General features: G+C 37.5%; 1 protein-coding gene across 1 annotated transcript in view; it reads left to right on the forward strand.

The window, feature by feature from the left end:
• The window catches only part of slc44a4 (solute carrier family 44 member 4), a 48118-nt gene extending 29632 nt beyond the window's left edge, over positions 1–18486 (forward strand). Inside the window, exons 12-21 of the mRNA XM_061982620.2 lie at positions 1843–1942; positions 2072–2164; positions 2286–2388; positions 5647–5906; positions 8057–8151; positions 13820–13923; positions 16723–16867; positions 16944–17038; positions 17871–17955; positions 18035–18486. Coding sequence (XP_061838604.1) covers positions 1843–1942; positions 2072–2164; positions 2286–2388; positions 5647–5906; positions 8057–8151; positions 13820–13923; positions 16723–16867; positions 16944–17038; positions 17871–17955; positions 18035–18150 — 1196 coding nt within the window. The 3' untranslated portion in view covers positions 18151–18486. The remainder of the gene's footprint in view (positions 1–1842; positions 1943–2071; positions 2165–2285; positions 2389–5646; positions 5907–8056; positions 8152–13819; positions 13924–16722; positions 16868–16943; positions 17039–17870; positions 17956–18034) is intronic.
• The last annotated feature ends 1585 nt before the right edge of the window (positions 18487–20071 follow it).

Here is a 20071-nt window from a genome sequence, read left to right on the forward strand (position 1 = left end):
CCACCCTTTTCCGGGCGAGAACCATGGACTCGGACTTGGAGGTGCTGATTCTCATCCCAGTCGCTTCACACTCAGCTGCGAACCGATCCAGTGAGAGCTGAAGATCCTGGCCAGATGAAGCCATCAGGACCACATCATCTGCAAAAAGCAGAGACCTAATCCTGCAGCCACCAAACCAGATCCCCTCAACGCCTTGACTGCGCCTAGAAATTCTGTCCATAAAAGTTATGAACAGAATCGGTGACAAAGGGCAGCCTTGGCGGAGTCCAACCCTCACTGGAAACGTGTCCGACTTACTGCCGGCAATGCGGACCAAGCTCTGGGAGCGGACTGCCACAATCAGACAGTCCGATACCCCATACTCTCTGAGCACTCCCCACAGGACTTCCCGAGGGACACGGTCGAATGCCTTCTCCAAGTCCACAAAACACATGTAGACTGTGTTTTTTCACATGTGTACATGTGTTTTGATTCAAAACGATTCACATAATATATTTTTTGCTATTTAAATTATAACAAATCATTTTCAAAACAGGTTACAAGTTACAAAAGCTCCTCTTGGCTGCTGATGTACAACTTATGCGCGTGCGCACTGTTGACCAAAAGAACGTGTTTTTAAAATTATTTTTAAACTTGTATTTACAAAAATCACAGAATGTTAATCAATCTATTAAAAGAAAACAGAGCAACTCCAACCAAATCCCAGCTTTACAATACTTAGGAAATACATTTACAAAGCAATAGACGAGACATACAAATACAATACTAAAAAAAGGAAAACTAAAAATTAATACAAGCAACAGTATCAATAATAATAATATAAATAATAGTTGTTGCATGTTTTAATCCAAGAATGTAATCTTAAAAAATAGAAAATAAAATTTCAGAATTTGTTTTTTTTAAACGTGAAGCTGGGATAGGCTCCAGCACCTCCCGTGACCCAAGGCGGACAACCGGTAGAACATGGATGGATGGATGGATTTTTAGATGTCAATTCTCAAAAATTATGAATCGATTTAGAATCAGAATAAATACAATTCTGTCCATGCAACTATGGAGAGAAATGTGTATGTTATGCAACCAAACAAAAAATGATGATACAGAGCAAATTAATTGTTGTATTTTAATATCCACATTAATACATACATAATACAATATTCAGACTAGACTGTAGACGAGTATTTTGCAAACCCTTTAAACACATAATATACACTATTACATTTTTCTATTTATAATATATACTTATTAACATAGGCGCCGATCTACATTTCTGCCAGTAGGTTCTCAGCGTGTGTGTGTATTAAAAAAAAAAAAAAAAAAAAAAAAGACGTTCAGCGAAGTTAATATCCCATATGATTTGTGGCTTTATTTTGTAAAGCGGACCAAACTCGCCACCAAATTAACTACAAGATTGATTTTTCAAAAAAATATTTTAAAGATTTAAAAATCCTTTTTTTTTTGTTGCAAATCTTATATTTTTTTTGTGTTCCATCATTTTTTGTTTGGTTGAATAAAAATACAAACATTTCTCTTGCAACAGGAGTGCGCTGCTCTTTTTCAAGACCTCCTTCAAAAAATCAAGTCAAAGATTCTCTATATAACAACATATTTTTAGTCTCTTCTAAGTTTTTGGAACTGAGCTTGGGGGCCGGTAGGGTGTCATTCTTGGGCCAGATTTGGCCCATGGGTTTCCAGTTGAATAGAAATGTGCTAAAGCGCGAGATGTGTTTTTGTCTCAACCAATTTTACAAACCAGAACATACAGCTACGTATAAAGTCCTAAACCTTTATTATCCTGTTTGTTATTCATGGTCAATCAAAACTTGTTTTGATCCTCTTCAGTAATCATTCTTTGTGTGGTCGAGGCAATCCTTATCTTGATTCTCATCTTCCTGCGGTCCAGAATCCTCATCGCCATTGCGCTCATACGAGAGTCGAGCAAGTGAGTTGTATTCGTTTGAACTAAGATATAATTCAAGGATTGTTTAAATCAGTGTAATATGACTGGACAACTCTTAACTGTTGTCCGAACTTGAGGCTTCTGGAAGATGAGCTGATGTGTGTTTCACAGAGCCATAGGTGTCATGATGTACACGCTGCTGTACCCTCTGATCACATTTGTTCTCCTCCTGGTTTGTGTGGCTTACTGGGGGGCCACGGCCTTGTATCCTTTTACTCTGTCTGTCATCAGTACACATACTTATTATAATATGTAAGCTCTGTCTGTAGTATTACAGTCTACAGACCACAACATGTGTTCCTCCTGAACTAATTGCTAATTACAGATATTTGGCCACCTCAGGAGAACCCATCTACAAAGTGGTTGCCCTCAATTCCAGTATGAGTGACTGTCAGAGCATCAATGGCACAATGAAGTGTGATCCTCAGGTAAATGGGTGGAATAAAAGCCAAGTGTGGGTTGGAATCGTAATCCAAGTTATTTTTGTTTGTGTTTATCGTATTTTTGCAACTGTCTAATCGTAGCACAGCCATAATTTTGCTTTCACGAAGTGGTGACTCTACAGTGGAACCTCTGAGGTCAAACACTTATCTTTTTCTGAAAGCCAGATGTTCTTTAATTTGATTAGATTTCCTAAACTATTTTTACTATTAAGGGGTCATATTATGATTTGTTTCTACATTTAAAACACTTCCTTGTTGTCTACATAACATGTAATGGTGGTTCCATCTTCAAGCCGCTTTCTGACCGTCTCTTCAGGATACGCCGTTCTGTGGGCGGTCTTGTTTACGTGCCTCCACTTCGACTGCGTCTTCTCCTCGTCAGCCATGTTGCAGTTTTTAACGTGTCTACTGACAGCTATAAGTTTGAACTATACGCAACTTTGTATTAGAAATGGCAACAGCGGAGGATGCATGTGCATGTACGAGGCAGTTTGCCCCACAACAAGAGGATAGAGAAAAAAGAGCAACTTATTGACTTAAATGTTGGACTACAATGGTGGACTCGCGCAAAGCCTTTCAGGTAAATCTCTACTATATATGGATATATCCGCTGAAAAAACCCATCACAAATTGGGCAAATTCGAAATGGCTTGTTTGGCGCAGGTATGAAAGAAGGTAAGATTGATTTTTAAATACCTCCACATTGCCTCTATGGCTTGATTTCAAATTTTAGGGACTTAATGCAGATCCCAATTACACAAAAACAGGTACCAATAGGTAAAAACAGTTGGTTTTGCATAATAGGTCCGCTTTAAAGGTGATTTACAGTATGTCACTGGCTTAAAAATATATTTTTTTAAACAAAAGGATATAAGAACAGTACCACAGGCACATGTTAGCACATGTTATCGGGCGGGGTTTAAAATAACAGGTTGAACTAATCTTGTTCGGGGGGGACCTCTTGGCGTCAGATGGTTCTTTTAGCATGACAATAAACCAAAACATCCGGCCAAAAAGAAGCATGATGAGATCCCGGGGTGGCCTAGCCAGTTTCCAAACATTCATCCCATTAAAAAATCTCTGAAATTTGAAATTACAAAGCAACAGCCTTCAGGATTTGGATAGAATAAGTATAAAAAAGTCAAACAAAATCCCTGTAATCTCAGGGCATTCAATCGATCGCAGCTGGACTGTTTGGTTTGTCTTAGAAGACGTTTCACTTCTCATCTGAGTAGGCTTTGTCAGTTCATGTTCATAGACTTAGATTGGTCATATTTAGTCTTAGACTTAGATTGGTCAGATCGAGTTTAGCGGCTGGTGTCAGAACCCCAAATATTTATACTCCAAACACCAGGAGGGTGCGCCTGGGCAAGGATGGTTTCGCCCTATCGTAGTGAGAAAAACAACTATTTTTAACACAAACGAGCAATCTTAACTGTCAAAGCCAACGACAGTCGTTGAAGTGTAATTTCCCCTCGTTAGCATTGATAGTATAGTGTGGCAGAACGATAGCTGTGGATCGACTACTACCAGTCCAAAATAGTTGGAATCACCCACGTTAGCATTCCATTCAGTTGTGAACAAATGGTATTCTGGTCACCTTCTGTGACTAGTATACCATTTGGAGTTAGAATATGTTGCGAACTCCTGTTATTTGTTGTAGGCAAAATTGCAGAGTCTTTTAGAAATGGCTGAATGGGCAGTATTGTATGTGGGAGATAGGTGGTGTCTCAGATCACCTCCTCTGTTCTGGGATGGTTTTTCAACCTTGACATAGATGGCTTCACTCCTTTCGTACCATCCATCCTCCCTATCCAGAATCTGTACATTTTTGGTCTCTTAAGGAGCGTTGTTTCTCCCTGAGGTGTAGGTAGACAGCTGAGTCTTGGCCTGAAGAGTTTGCCCGTCTATGCTGTGCCATGCGTCGGCTTAGTGGTTGTTTTGTTTCCCCAATATATGAATCCGCACTGGATAGCATTCACTAGATTGTTTTTGTAGGTGTGGGGTGTCCGGTCTTTAGGATGCACTAGGCAACACCCTGAGAAATCAGGGTGTTGCCTGGTTTGAAGTGTACGGGTATGTTGTGTTGGTTAAAAAATATTTAGAGTTTCTCAATATTTTTGCGTCTGTCACCTTTTTCCTCCTCATCCACTCAGTTCTTGTTATTTCTGGAATTGGACGCACTTTTCACAAACCACCAGCTGGGGTAACCACAGGTTTTGAGGGCTTCCCTCAAATGCCTGTGGGCTGGTAGGAACATTATCAGCTCTGTGTTGTAGGGTTCTGATAAAGCCCAGTTTCTGTTCCGTGGGTGGTGTGAATCAAAAAGTAGGTATTGATCAGCATGTGTGGGTTTTCGGTAAACCCGGACCTTGAAGCCCCTATTTTTATCAATGTGGACATCACAGTCCAAAAAAGGCAACTTATTGTCTTTGACATTCTCACATGTGAACTTGATGTTAATGTGCTCGGTGAAGGCTTGTGGCCATGTGTCATCCACATATCTGTACCAATGACTTGGTGCTGTTTCCTTAAAATACCTCAGAGCTCTCTTTTACATGTACTTCATGTAAAGGTTTGCTACTATTGGGGATACACGTGGTCCCATGGCACAACCATGTTTTTGTCGTTAAAACGTTCCTATGATTTGTAAGTATGTAGTGTTAAGGCAAAGTTCCATCAAAAGGCAAATCTGTTCTGGGTTTAGTGTGGATCTATCCTGTAAAGTGGGATCACCTAGTAGACGTTGGCTCCGCGTCTCTATTGCATCCTGGGTTGGAATACAGGTGAAAAGGGGGGTTACGTCGAATGAAACTGTAGTTTCATTTTTGTCCAGTTTTAGATCTCTGATCTTCCTTACAAAGTCAATTGAGTTTTGGACATGATGAGGAGTTTTGCCAACCAAAGGTGCTAAGATGTTGGCCACATACATAGTGGCCAACATCTGATGTATGCTATCCAGTGTATGCTATCCAGTATGTTGGCCACATACTAAGTAAAAGTAAGGTAACATAGTAATTATCTGGATAAGACCCAAAATCTTACCTGTTGTTCCTTATCCCATTTTGGACATTTTCTGAAAGTTTCCTGAAATCTGCCTATAGCTTCTTGAGTTATGTTGCTAACTAACAAACAGACTAATCAATGATAATTACATAAGTACCTGGCGGAGGTAATGATAAATGCTTTTTAATGAATTGTATGTCTTGTTTGCATCCAGTGAGTTTTACCTGCTCCTTTCAGACCTTCAATGCATCAGATTACCAATCTTGCCCCTCCGCTGCGTGCATTTTTGTCAAATACAACGATGAGGGCACGTTCCAGAGGACCCTCTTCAACCTACAGATCTACAACGCAGTGGCCTTTCTCTGGTGTGTCAACTTTGTCATCGCTTTGGGCCAGTGCACGCTTGCTGGTGCTTTTGCCTCCTACTACTGGGCCCTCTCCAAACCAGACGACATCCCCATGTTCCCCTTGTCTGCTGCTTTTATGCGCACACTAAGGTATGTTGAGTTGCTTCCCGAGAATGTGCTCTTACACTAAACGCTTACTGGCTGCAGTTTGCATCGTAGCCACGAGTGGGCTCCTGTACTCTGTAATTGTCAGAGTAATGAGAGTATGGCCAACTCAGTTTCAGGTGCTCTCGCGCCATGACTGCTACTAACTGTGAGCTGATGGTATGTGTTTGCGGCGCTTCTTTGTTAGTTTTTCGCCGTCTAAAAATTTGTTGTCATGGGTCTGGTTGCTCCAACCGCAAGAATTGTACAAAGCTTTTACATCGCTTTCGCAACAACCCGGAAAGAAGACAAGTATGGGAAGTGAAAGTTCGCCATCAACACTGGAGAGCCACCAACTGAAGCATTTTGTGCCAGGTAGACGCACGACACAACTTTTGTGTTTTGTTCAGGAGAGAACACACAAAAGCTAATACTAGACGGCGTGGCGCAGTGGAAGAGTGGCCGTGCGCAACCCAAGGGTCCCTGGTTCAATCCCCACCTAGTACCAACCTCGTCATGTCCGTTGTGTCCTGAGCAAGACACTTCACCCTTGCTCCTGATGGGTGCTGGTTAGCGCCTTGCATGGCAGCTCCCTCCATCAGTGTGTGAATGTGTGTGTGAATGGGTAAAATGTGGAAGTAGTGTCAAAGCGCTTTGAGTACCTTGAAGGTAGAAAAGCGCTATACAATTACAACCCATTTATCATTTATTTAGAGATCGGCCGATAAATGCGTTAAAATGTTAAATCGGAAATTATCGGTATCGTTTTTTTTATTATCGGTATTGTTTTTTTTTTATTGTTTTTTTTAATTGTTTTTTTATTAAATCAACATAAAAACACAAGATACACTTACAATTAGTGCACTAACCCAAAAAACCATCCTCCCCCATTTACACTCATTCACACTCATTCATACAAAAGGGTTGTTTCTTTCTGTTATTAATATTCTGGTTCCTACATTATATATCAATATATATCAATACAGTCTGCAAGGGATACAGTCCGTAAGCACACATGATTGTGCGTGCTGCTGGTCCACTAATAGTACTAACCTTTAACAGTTAATTTGACTAATTTTCATTAATTACTAGAGTCTATGTAACTGTTTTTATATTGTTTTACTTTCTTTTTTATTCAAGAAAATGTTTTTAATTTATTTATCTTATTTTATTTTTTTAAATTTTTTTTAAAGTACCTTATCTTCACCATACCTGGTTGTCCAAATTAGGCATAATAATGTGTTAATTCCACGACTGCATATATCGGTTGATTTCGGTATCGGTTGATATCGGTATCGGTAATTAAAGAGTTGGACAATATCGGAATATCGGATATCGGCAAAAAGCCATTATCGGACATCCCTAGCTAATACAAGTAATAACATAATAAATAAATAACTTAAAGAGATTGTTTGACAAAAACAGATTATTGTTGAAAATAAATATTTAAAAAATGCAATTCGGTAACAGCAGAAGAGAAGGTGAAACACAAATACAAATAGGCGGACATTGAATGAGTAAAAGAAACCCAATTTTGGGTGTAATCATTTTGAAATAAAAGGAACCGGAAATAAAATAATAATTTAATTTAATAATTTAATAAAAATTATACAACATAAAGTGGCAAGAAAAAGGTCAATAATGAATAAAGCAAAATGTGTTCTGGACCAAAAATCATATCATTTTCTGTACTGCGCACTGGTGTTACCATATCTGACTTATTGTGCAGAAATATGGGGAAATAAGTACACTTATTTACTTAGCATGTTACAAAAAGAAATAAGTTAAAATACTACATAATGAGTGATACATACAGTAATTACAAATACATTGGAGCAGCCACCACAGTTGACATACTTCACACAAATGTTATAATTTATCCTTGATTGTTGGTCCAAAGCTATATATAGACATGTTATTTTGGGTAATTTCGTCAGAAAAACCAATGTCAAAGCGACAGCAATTGCATGCATCCTTGCACAGCCGCACACGTCCTTGGTAGCAGTCATGGCACATGTTGTTTAGTTGGCCATACTCTCTTTATACACCACTCTGGTAAATGTTTTGACAGAGCTTTTTCAAATTTGATCATTATGCTGATAAAAAAAAATGGAGCTGATAATACATTTAACCAGTTTCTTTCCTTTTAATCCCAGGTACCATATTGGCTCACTGGCATTTGGTGCTTTGATCCTGACACTTGTGCAGGTAGCGAGGGTGATCCTGGAGTACATTGACCACAAAACCAGAAGTAAGGCGTCTCACCCTTTGAAATACTCTCAGGGCATTCAATCAACCAGATTTGTACCATTCAGTTTGTCTTAGAAGACATTTTCCATGTCAGGCTTCGTGCTCATAAATATACAGTGGAACCTCGATGCACATACTTAATTTGTTCTTGAACAGGGTTAGTAAATCAAAAAGTTCATACAGTGAAGCAAATTTCTCCATAAAAAAACAATGTAATTATGAAAAATGTGTTTCAGCCTCGACAAAAGTCCCTATTTTAGTTAAAGTTTGTACACTTTGAACTCAATATAAAGTGTTATACAGTACTGTATATCAAACAAACATAACAAAGAGAGGATAAAGCAACTATCTCTTTAATAACAAGCTAAAACAACGATGACAAGCTGAACGGTGCTGTATGCTCTGCTCTGCCAACAAGCGCGCACACACAGAAGTCCCTTTGGTGCCTTCACAAACGATCAGAAATCACCAAAATTCTTAACAATAAGAAGAGAAGGGAGTGTTTGTGTGTGTGTGTGTGTGTGTGTGTGTGCTCATAAAATAGTTGAACAACAAGTAGTGTTCTCCTCCGCTGTGTAATAAGTCCACTTTGGCATCTTTTTCCAAAAAATCCATTCTAATCGCAATTCAAAACTTTTTGTAGTACGAAGCCGGCTTCTTCAATCTCTTCAATACGAGCTAGCACAAAATGGCAGCCAGCGGGACACAAAATGCATGAATGAAGTGTTTGTACACAGAGACATGCTTTGTACACAGAGGCATATTTGCAGCAATCTAAAAGTTAGGAAACTGAAATGTTCGCATATAGAGGGGTTCGTAAACCAAGGTTCCACTTTATCATGGTCAGATCTAGTTTAGATGTTGGTGCCAAAGCCCCAACTGTTAATCGTCCAACACAAGGAGGGCGAGTACTGGCAAGGGTGGTTTCACCCTATTGTAGTACTAAAAGCAGTAGTAAGAAGAACTAAAGTATGAAGTGCTCTTCAGTCCTGATGTGAGTTAATTGTTTTATTTAGATTAAGCAATAGTAAAAAAACAATTGTTGACATTCAAAAGAGCAAACCTTTTGTCAATGCCAACAACAGACATTAAAATGCATTTTTAGAGGGCTTTGAAGGCAATCTAGGTAAATCCCATTTGCTAAAATGTTAGCCGCATCTTGCGAGCGTTTTTTTGATATTAAGAATGCACAAAAAATATGACATGTTCTTGTCCCACATAAACATTGTGAATGATAAACAACATTTGCAGTTCCTTTTTAATGTGGACCTTAATATTTAATATTTGATTTAACTTAATTTATGTGGCCTGCGATAGGCTGGAAATAATAAAGCACTTTCTGTCTAAATGTACCGTATTTTTCAGAATATAAGCCACACTTAATAAATACTTAAATGCTTGTCACCTTGACATACGATTTCCGTACAAGTTTCCATAAATCTGTTGGTAAAACATGCAACATTAGAAATAAGTTGCCTCTGCAAATTGTGGCTAATTGTTTATATTCATATATATTCACTGTTACAGCCCTCTGAGGGTAGCCATAATTGTGATGTGGCCCTCAATAAAAATGAGTTTGATACTCCTGATATATACAGTTACAGTATATATATATATATATATATATATATATATATATATATATATATATATATATATATATATATATATATATATATATCTATATCTATAATAGATGTATGTCTTGTTTGCATCCAGTGAGTTTTACCTGCTCCTTTCAGACCTTCAATGCATCAGATTACCAATCTTGCCCCTCACAATTATATATTTATATACAGTATGTATATATATATATATATATATATATATATATATATATATATATTTATATACTGTAACTGTATATATCAGGAGTATCAAACTAATTTTTTATATATATATATATATATATATATATATATATATATATATGTATGTGTGGGAAAAAAATCACAAGACTATTTCATCTCTACAGGCCTGTTTCATGAGGGGGGGTACCCTCAATCGTCAGGAGATTTTAATGGGAGCATTCGCATACCATGGTTTATATAGGGCACAGAGTGGGTGGGTACAGGCTGGCCTAGGGGCGTGGTGATTGGCTCATGTGTTACCTAGGAGGTGTTTCCGTCTATGGCGGCATGTTGTTACAATTTCGCTGCGCTTGTTGAGGGATGACAGGTCTGGACGGTAAATAATAAACAGTTTCTCTTTCAAGCATAGGTTGCATCTTTTATTACCACTATTGTAAGGTGTGCTGGATGCAAGAATTTGCCATGTTATTGAATATTCAACATTATTGTCTTTGAGGTCCCAAATGTGTTTGCTGAGTTCTGTGGTATTTCGCAGGTTTTTGTTCCTGAAAGAAGGCTTGTGATTGTTCCATCTGGTTTTGAATTCTCCCTCGGTTAATCCTACATATGTGTCGGATGTGTTAATGTCCTTGCGTCTTACCTTAGATTGGTAGACAACTGATGTTTGTAAGCACCCCCCGTTGAGAGGGCAATCAGGTTTCTTTCGACAATTACATCCTTTGTTGGTTTTGGAGTCGCTCTGTCTGAGGGCCGACGGCTCATTTGCAATTGTTTTGTTGTGGTTTGAGATGATTTGTCGTATATTGTTCATGCAGCTGTAGCTCAATTTAATGTTGTTCTTGTTGAATACTTTTCTTAGGATGTTGTCTTTGGGAAAGTGTTTGTCAATCAGATTGAGGAATTTGTGTCCAATGTTCGTAGAGACGTTTTTGCTGTATGGGGGGTTGTACCAGATGATGTCGTTCCGTTTTCTGTTCTTTTTTGGCCGGTTTCCTGGCGTGGGTTCATAGGTGAGGGTGAAATTGTATCCGCTTTCATCAAGGGCTTTTTGGTACGGGGGGGTTGCTTGGTCAAATTCAGCTTTGCTAGATGACAGCATCGATAGCCTTTTATTGATTCCGGTAGGTATTCTTTTCGTGGTGGTGGGTGGGTGGTTGCTGTCATGGTGCACGTATTGGAGTGTTGTGTTGGGTTTCGTGAATGGTTGGTAGCTGTTATTTCTCAGGTTGAAAGTGACGTCAAGGAAGTTGACGGTTTGCTTGTTGGCTTCAATCGTGATCCGTAGGCCGTTCTCTTTGAAAATTTGGCATATGCGCTTCTTGGTATTCTCGCTGCTCCTTGGCGAGGCGCGACACACTGCCAGTCCGTCATCACGGTAAATACCAAGGTTCAGATTGAGGGTAGCGAGCTGGGAGAGGAGGAAACTCCCAACGAGTTCGCACGTTTCTGCTCCGTCAAAACTTCCCATAGTGACGTCAAATGTTGCATTGTTCTTTTTTTGCCATGGTGTGCTGTTGTGGATGAGAATGGAGTTTTTTGCGTGGATGATGATGTTTCTTTCGTTGCAACGAAAGAAACATCATCATCCACGCAAAGCAACGAAAGAAACATCATCATCCACGCAAAGCAACGAAAGAAACATCATCATCCACGCAAAAAACTCCATTCTCATCCACAACAGCACACCATGGCAAATAAAGAACATTGCAACATTTGACGTCACTATGGGAAGTTTTGACGGAGCAGAAACGTGCGAACTCGTTGGGAGTTTCCTCCTCTCCCAGCTCGCTAGCCTCAATCTGAACCTTGGCATTTACCGTGATGACGGACTGGCAGTGTGTCGCGCCTCGCCAAGGAGCAGCGAGAATACCAAGAAGCGCATATGCCAAATTTTCAAAGAGAACGGCCTACGGATCACGATTGAAGCCAACAAGCAAACCGTCAACTTCCTTGACGTCACTTTCAACCTGAGAAATAACAGCTACCAACCATTCACGAAACCCAACACAACACTCCAATACGTGCACCATGACAGCAACCACCCACCCACCACCACGAAAAGAATACCTACCGGAATCAATAAAAGGCTATCGATGCTGTCATCTAGCAAAGCTGAATTTGACCAAGCAACCCCCCCGTACCAAAAAGCCCTTGATGAAAGCGGATACAATTTCACCCTCACCTATGAACCCACGCCAGGAAACCAGCCAAAAAAGAACAGAAAACGGAACGACATCATCTGGTACAACCCCCCATACAGCAAAAACGTCTCAACGAACATTGGACACAAATTCCTCAATCTGATTGACAAACACTTTCCCAAAGACAACATCCTAAGAAAAGTATTCAACAAGAACAACATTAAATTGAGCTACAGCTGCATGAACAATATACGACAAATCATCTCAAACCACAACAAAACAATTGCAAATGAGCCGTCGGCCCTCAGACAGAGCGACTCCAAAACCAACAAAGGATGTAATTGTCGAAAGAAACCTGATTGCCCTCTCAACGGGGGGTGCTTACAAACATCAGTTGTCTACCAATCTAAGGTAATACGCAAGGACATTAACACATCCGACACATATGTAGGATTAACCGAGGGAGAATTCAAAACCAGATGGAACAATCACAAGGCTTCTTTCAGGAACAAAAACCTGCGAAATACCACAGAACTCAGCAAACACATTTGGGACCTCAAAGACAATAATGTTGAATATTCAATAACATGGCAAATTCTTGCATCCAGCACACCTTACAATAGTGGTAATAAAAGATGCAACCTATGCTTGAAAGAGAAACTGTTTATTATTTACCGTCCAGACCTGTCATCCCTCAACAAGCGCAGCAAAATTGTAACAACATGCCGCCATAGACGGAAACACCTCCTAGGTAACACATGAGCCAATCACCACGCCCCTAGGCCAGCCTGTACCCACCCACTCTGTGCCCTATATAAACCATGGTATGCGAATGCTCCCATTAAAATCTCCTGACGATTGAGGGTACCCCCCCTCATGAAACAGGCCTGTAGAGATGAAATAGTCTTGTGATTTTTTTCCCACACATACATAGATTGCGCTCTACTACGGTATCGAGCACTATTTTTTGGATAACCTTATTAAGACATATATATATATATATATATATATATATATATATATATATATATATATATATATATATATATATATATATATATATATACTGTAGATTCCTAATAAAGCCTTTAGCTTTACGCTCCTCTACTTTCTCCTGCCTCCGCTTGCTGCGGCAACAACAAACAAACTCCAGACGCTCCTCTTCGTTTTGTATCGTTTACTTGTCACTTAATTATTCAAAAACGTAAAACAATAACGATGTGGGAACAAATGAATAGCAAAATAAAGAGAGTTTGTTACAGTATGAGTTAGAAAAAGCAAGAGTAAGAAAAAGAGTGAGGTCAAAAAACTGTGTGGCTCAATTCCCCCGCACCTGACTGCCATTACCCATAATGCACTGTGTCCAAAAACCAACCTACCACACAGATCCTTTCGCCATATATGCAATCAAACAGTTACGTCATCAAATTATTTAGACAAATGTATTAATTACAAATAAAGTGTACCTTATGATTATTCTAAGCATGCAAATAAAGTAAATTGTCCCATTTTGGCTGAATAAACAAAAAGCACCTTCCATAAAATGTAAATTAACTTAAACAGCATTTAGGCTCCTACATATACAGTTACAGTGTATATATATATATATATATATATATATATATATATATATATATATATTACTAATAAACTTTTGTCTTGTTACAGTATACATTATGTATGCTGTCCTAATATGCTTTTTTCTTCATGACTCCAGTGGCTCAGAACCCTGTCGCACGTTTTATCTTGTGCTGCATGAAGTGCTGCCTCTGGTGCCTGGAGAAGTTCATCAAGTTCCTCAACAGAAATGCATACATCATGGTAACATGTCACTTCCAGTAGTACAGTAGTAGTCGTCAGCACATAGGCAATATTTCTTGTTTGACTAGGGCTGGGCGATTATATGATGGTGTTCGTCGATCGCGATTAATTCGAGTTCTAACATGGCGATCAGCTGTCAGCATATATTACCTCGATCAAACATGGCGCAAACGTCTGTGACAAGATACCTCTGTGGTATACAGAAGGGAAGCAACGATGCGGTATAATCCTGCACGGAACAATCCGCCTTTATTGACCGCGAAGTGAAGTGAGCTATATTTATATAGCGCTTTACATAGTGAAACCCATTATCTAAGTTACATTTAAACCAGTGTGGGTAAAGTATCTTTCCCAAGGCAGTGACTCGGATGATGGAATCTGGGATCGCACCTGGAATCCTCAAGTTGCTGGCATGACCGCTCTACCAACCGAGCCATGCCGCCCGTGATCCTGTGTGCTTGTTAATGTGTCTGTGTTTGTGTCGGTCTGTGCACAACCATCCAGTTCCACTGTCACGAATGTCAGGCTTGTGACGACGTAATTAATATTCAATCGCCTTGTGCCTCTTCCCCATACACAGCTGGAAGTGCAGCCCAGAAGAACAAAATAAAGAAATATGACTAACACTAGCATAGAAGTTGAAACACAACATTAAAAAGAAGCAGCAACTTTACTTTCACTATCTGCTGCATCTCACCAATAATCTTGCCACGAATGCGGACTTGCAGGCACTCACAGAACGCCTAATGTATTTGTCCCGACTGGGAGAATCAACACACCAATTAATTTAATCAGAAAATGCATTTTTAAATCGAATTATTTTTAGTCAGACTTGTTGTTTATGTGTCTGCAAAGATTAAACTCCTCTGCAGACACTTTGTGTTCTTTTTGTTTGTTTGTGGATAGAAAACCATTTTGTTCCTGAAATAATCATTAAACTTGTTTTAAGTGTTTTGAAACATTATTTTACAGTACTTAAAATTCAATATTTTATTTTCATTCAGTATGAGATACAGAATTTGAGTTTTAAAAACGACACAATCTTGGGTCACCCTTTGCCAAAGCACTGGTGAGAAGCACTGATGTATACACGTAGTCAATGTTCCCTCTAATTTTTCATGTGTGTGAGCAAACGCACAAACTCCCTGAGCATTCAGTGGAGCATATGTGAGCAACATCAGACGTGCACACTGTGGCCACACCAGCGTCACACCTGTCCTAAACCTGACATCATAACAATTTAAATGTTTTATTAAAATTATTTTCTGATAGAAGTGATTTTGCCCTCTTACTATGACAATAACAAAAAACGTGTTTTTCATGACCTATGTGCTAGTATTGTATGTCTGGCTGCAGGTCCTGCCTTTAAAAGAAATGTTTCCCCTTTCAGAGATTACATTTAGTTCCTGTAACTTTCTGTCTGTAAAATACATCTTTTTATTAGTATTTATGAAATCTAATGACAACATTTCATGAATAATATCCTTAGATTGACATCCTTAATAAATGGCAGTAAAATAAGCACACATCTGATTGAGGAGTCAGAGTGTTACAACCTGGCATTTACACATTGTGTGGCGTTGGGGTTGTCCGACTTTTTGTGTGGCCATAAATGCAGCACTGCCTAAGTGCCATGAGTGCGTGTGTTGGTGCAGGTGAGACAGAGCGAGCGGCTTCTGTTGATATGACGGATGACAAAGTTGGTGTAAGCCTCGTTTGTATGGCATAAAATGAGCAGTTATTCTAGATAAAAGTTTTTTTTATTCATGTTTTTGGTGTGGTTTTTGCTCAATAAAGTGATTGATGGAATTCCTGTCTGTAAAGTGTCTCAACAGACGATAATTGAACTGTGTTGACAAAGATTGTTTTATTCATTGGGGCCACTCTTGTTGTCACCTGTCACTCACAGAGTTGCACTGCATAATCATACAGAATAAATTGTAATGTTTTTATTTCGTTTAGAGTTCAGATGGGATTTTTGATTTTCTGCGCGGCATTAATTTGCTGTGCGCAGAGGACGCGTGAGCAGTGCGCAATTGCGCAGGCGCGCACCTTAGAGGGAACGTTGCACGTAATTAAACAATACAAATAATAAATAGTCAATGTTAACTTGAAATAAAGCTCTCAGAGTATTCACTACACTGCTAATACTTTGTTTACTGCAGAATGTTTGTGATGACAAGCAAAATAAATAAAATAACCTTGAGAGGAAAAAAAGTTGTTCTTTTTACTCCCACAAAATGGACCAAAAAAGAAGCAAAACCGTAGCGTGAGTTACCCGTATCGTTACCCGTCTAGTAAACACAATTGTATATATGTACAAACTGACAGTTGTTTAACTTTTAACTTTTTTAACTGTTTTTAACTTTTTAACTGCTTTTTATCTGACAAATTGTTCTTAGGGTAATTTGTATTTGTTTTTTCAATGTTTATTTTACTTCTGTTTTAAATGGTGTTTTTTAGTCTGTCCTTTAACTCTATTTCTTTGTGGTGTACAGCCCTTTGTTCTTCAACTGTGGTTGATTTTAAAGGGCTTTATAAATAAAGTTGGTATGGTATGGTATGGTATGGTTAGCATATATTACCTCTATCAAACATGGTGGACATGTCTGTTACAAGATACTGCAGTAGTTAAGATGTGATACTCGCTATAATCCTGCACGGGACAATCTGCTTTAATGAGGAAAAAAATGGTGATATTGATCGAGATCGGATCATATACATTTTTTTTTTAATTAATCGTGATCATTTTTTTGCCATATCGCCCAGCCCTGTTTGACCATCTGTGCCGTTCCGCAGATCGCCATTTACGGGAAGAACTTCTGTACCTCAGCCAGGAATGCTTTCTCTCTGCTGATGAGGAACATCATAAGGGCTGTGGTGATTGACAAGGTGGCAGACATGCTGCTCTTCTTTGGGAAGCTCCTGGTGGTGGGCGGAATCGGTATGTAATATGTATCGCACCTTTTAATCGTCATCTTTTTCGGTGCATATTTCTGACCATATTTCCCCCCCCCCAGGTGTACTGTCCTTTTTTTTCTTCTCCGGCCGAATACCTTTACCAGGCAACACTTTCCAGACGGAGACCCTCAACTACTACTGGATGCCAATCATTGTATGTTTTAGTCAGTGCGTCCAACTATATCGTAGGTGTCAAACTCAAGGCCCGGGGGCCCGCCACTTCATTTTATTTGGCCCTCGAACACCTGGAAATAATAAAGTACTGTAACTTTTCTTACTAAATATATTATTTATTTCTATTTTGGGCGGAAAAAAAAAATTACTCCATGTAATCGCAAATTATGTTAACTTAAATATTGTCTAATTATGCAAAAATATATTATCAAACATTCAAACCATTTTTTAAATAGAAATAAATACTAATAATGATACCAAAGCAAGTTATCCATCAAATTGTGCAATGGAAAAGTAGCAATAGATTTCCTGGTAAAATTGTGAAATTTACTGCGTTTTTCTCTAAATGAAAAAAACAGTACTTTTTTTTTTTTTTTACTGTAATAAACTGAGGTGCTGTTTTGGCATTTACAGTAATACACAGAAAAATCTACAGTTGTTGATTTGCGGTAAAAAAAACAAACAAAAAAAACTGGCAGCTCATGTGCCAAAATGTTACTGTAAAATTGCAGTTTTTTTTAATTTACAATAAAAAAACAAATGTACATTTTACAGTAAAATTCTGGCAACTTAGCTGCCTTTTTTATCATAAAAAATAGCAGTACTGTTTTTCCATTTACAGTAATATACACTACATTTTGAGGTGACATTATTGCAACTTACCGTATTTTTTTTTACATTTTAGTTTAAAAAAAAAATCTACTAATAAAATGCATAAAACAAGGTGTAATAATAGTATTCACTGTTAGAAGCAGCCCTCAGTGAACCTCGAAGCTTTATGACCTTTATTGATGTTCTTCTCCAAAATGCAGACGGTGGTGTTTGGTAGCTACCTCATAGCTCACGGATTCTTCAGTGTGTACAACATGTGTGTGGACACACTCTTCCTCTGCTTCCGTGAGTACCCAATAATAAGTGTTTCATACATAATAGGATGCAAAAAGATCAGTGCACATTACAAGCTGACTTTCCGCAGTGGAAGATCTGGAGCGCAATGATGGTTCTCTGCAAAAACCCTACTTCATGTCCAAAAACCTCATGAAGATCCTCAACAAATCCAACAAGACTCCCAAAAAGGGCAAGAAAAAGTGAAGTCGCCAACCCTCCTGTTCTTTTCTCACGTTTACCAAAACTATTTGCTGATTTTGCACTTTAGAATGATTGTTCAATGTTCAAAGATGAATGAGTGGCGTTAGTGTAGACTGAGCCTTTTTGTGACATGTCAAATTGAACGTCTCCTTGATTGAGTTGGTTCAAAAACTTTTCTGTTGATATCTTTTTGTGTGAAATAGTTTCTCTCTGCTGTGCACATGATCACTATTAATGTTTATCTATTGCAAATGTTTTATTTTATATCATGTTGCAAAACATTGTTTTTGACTGTATTGAAATTGTTGATTTATAATAAAAGATTGTTTATGTCAAAAAGTCATTTCTGTTCTACATTTGTAGTATGATGGAGTCGACTTTAGTGTGCTGGAGCTTACATTGTGGTGTTGAACTGTTAGATTTTAAACCTTACTCTGACTCCATCCTGTATAATTGTATTGCTTTTTTCTACTTTTACACTTCAGTATTTTTGACCATTTTGGGTGTTTCTAGTTCTACCTTTTCCTATTATTCCTCTTTGGTACTTATCACAACGTTTTTCTTATACTGAGTACTACTTTTTTCAAATGTTTTTCCTACTTTTATTCTTCAGTGCTTGTGACAAGATTTGGAATTGTTTTTAAGTTTTCACTACTTAGGACAATATGTTTTTGTTTTTCTTAATACTTTTACACTCCAATACTTACTGTATGCTTTTTTTTTTTAAAGTTAATGTTTCTATTTTTGAAAAAAAAACAACTTCTTAGCACTTGTGACAAATGTTTTGTTTTTATTTCTACATTTACTCTACCGTAATTATGACAGAAGGTGGGTTCCACTTTATTCTTTAATCTTTAGTATTTATGACAATATTTTAAACAAATATATTTTACTGTTAGGTTCTTTTTGTTTTTATGTCTACTTTTACACTCCAGTACTTATGAGATATTTTTGGGATTTGTTTTCTTTTACATTAGTACTGATAAGGTTTTTGTCTACTTTATTCTTCAGTACTTATGTCAAAATAATTTACTTTATGTTTATTGAAAATACACATTTTAATTTTAATTTCTACTTTTACTCTCAAGCATTTTTTTTTTTTTTACTATTAAGTATTTGACAACATTTTAAATAAATACTGTTAAGTTCTTGTAATTTTTTTTCTTTCTAGTTTTACTCTCCAATACTTATGCCATATTTTGGGGGGATCTTACTCTACTTCAATACTTGTTATTGTTTATTTTTCCACTTAATTAGTATTTATGAGTTTTTTCTTTTTCAGTACATGACTTATTTCTATTTCTACTTTACGATACTTGTTTTTTAATTTCCTTTTACGGTTCGTACGTGAATGTCTTTTTTCTATTACTTTCCAGTACTTATATCAAAATAATTTAAAAACGTTTTCTATGTTAACTGTTTAGTAATGTTACTGTTATGTTCTTTAAAGTTTTTAATTATTTGTATTTTTTCGACACTTACTCTCCAATGATTATTACAGATTTGTGTGGGGTTTCTTCTACTTCAGTACTTAAGGTTTTTTTGTTTTGTTTTATATTTAATCTTTAGTATTTATGACAAAATACTTTTACTTTTCTACTTCTACTCTACAATACTTTTATTAATTTACTGTTCAATACTTCAATGTTTTTTGTATTACTTTCCAGTACTTGTGTAAAAAACAATTTTAAATGCTTTCTACTTTAACTGTGACATACTTTTTAATTTATACTTTTACAGAAAAAACTACATTTTAATATATCTTTTACTATTCCGTATTTATGACAATATTAAAAAAAAAAAAAATTCCTGTTGATTTCTCTTCATAAGTTAATATATAGCAGTGAAGATAACACATACGTCAATATATACTGATAGAAAGCGCTTTGCAATTAAAAACCATTTAACAGAAACAACAGGTGGA

This window comes from Nerophis lumbriciformis, linkage group LG21 (assembly GCF_033978685.3).
Source record: "Nerophis lumbriciformis linkage group LG21, RoL_Nlum_v2.1, whole genome shotgun sequence".
NCBI classification, from domain to species: domain Eukaryota; kingdom Metazoa; phylum Chordata; class Actinopteri; order Syngnathiformes; family Syngnathidae; genus Nerophis; species Nerophis lumbriciformis.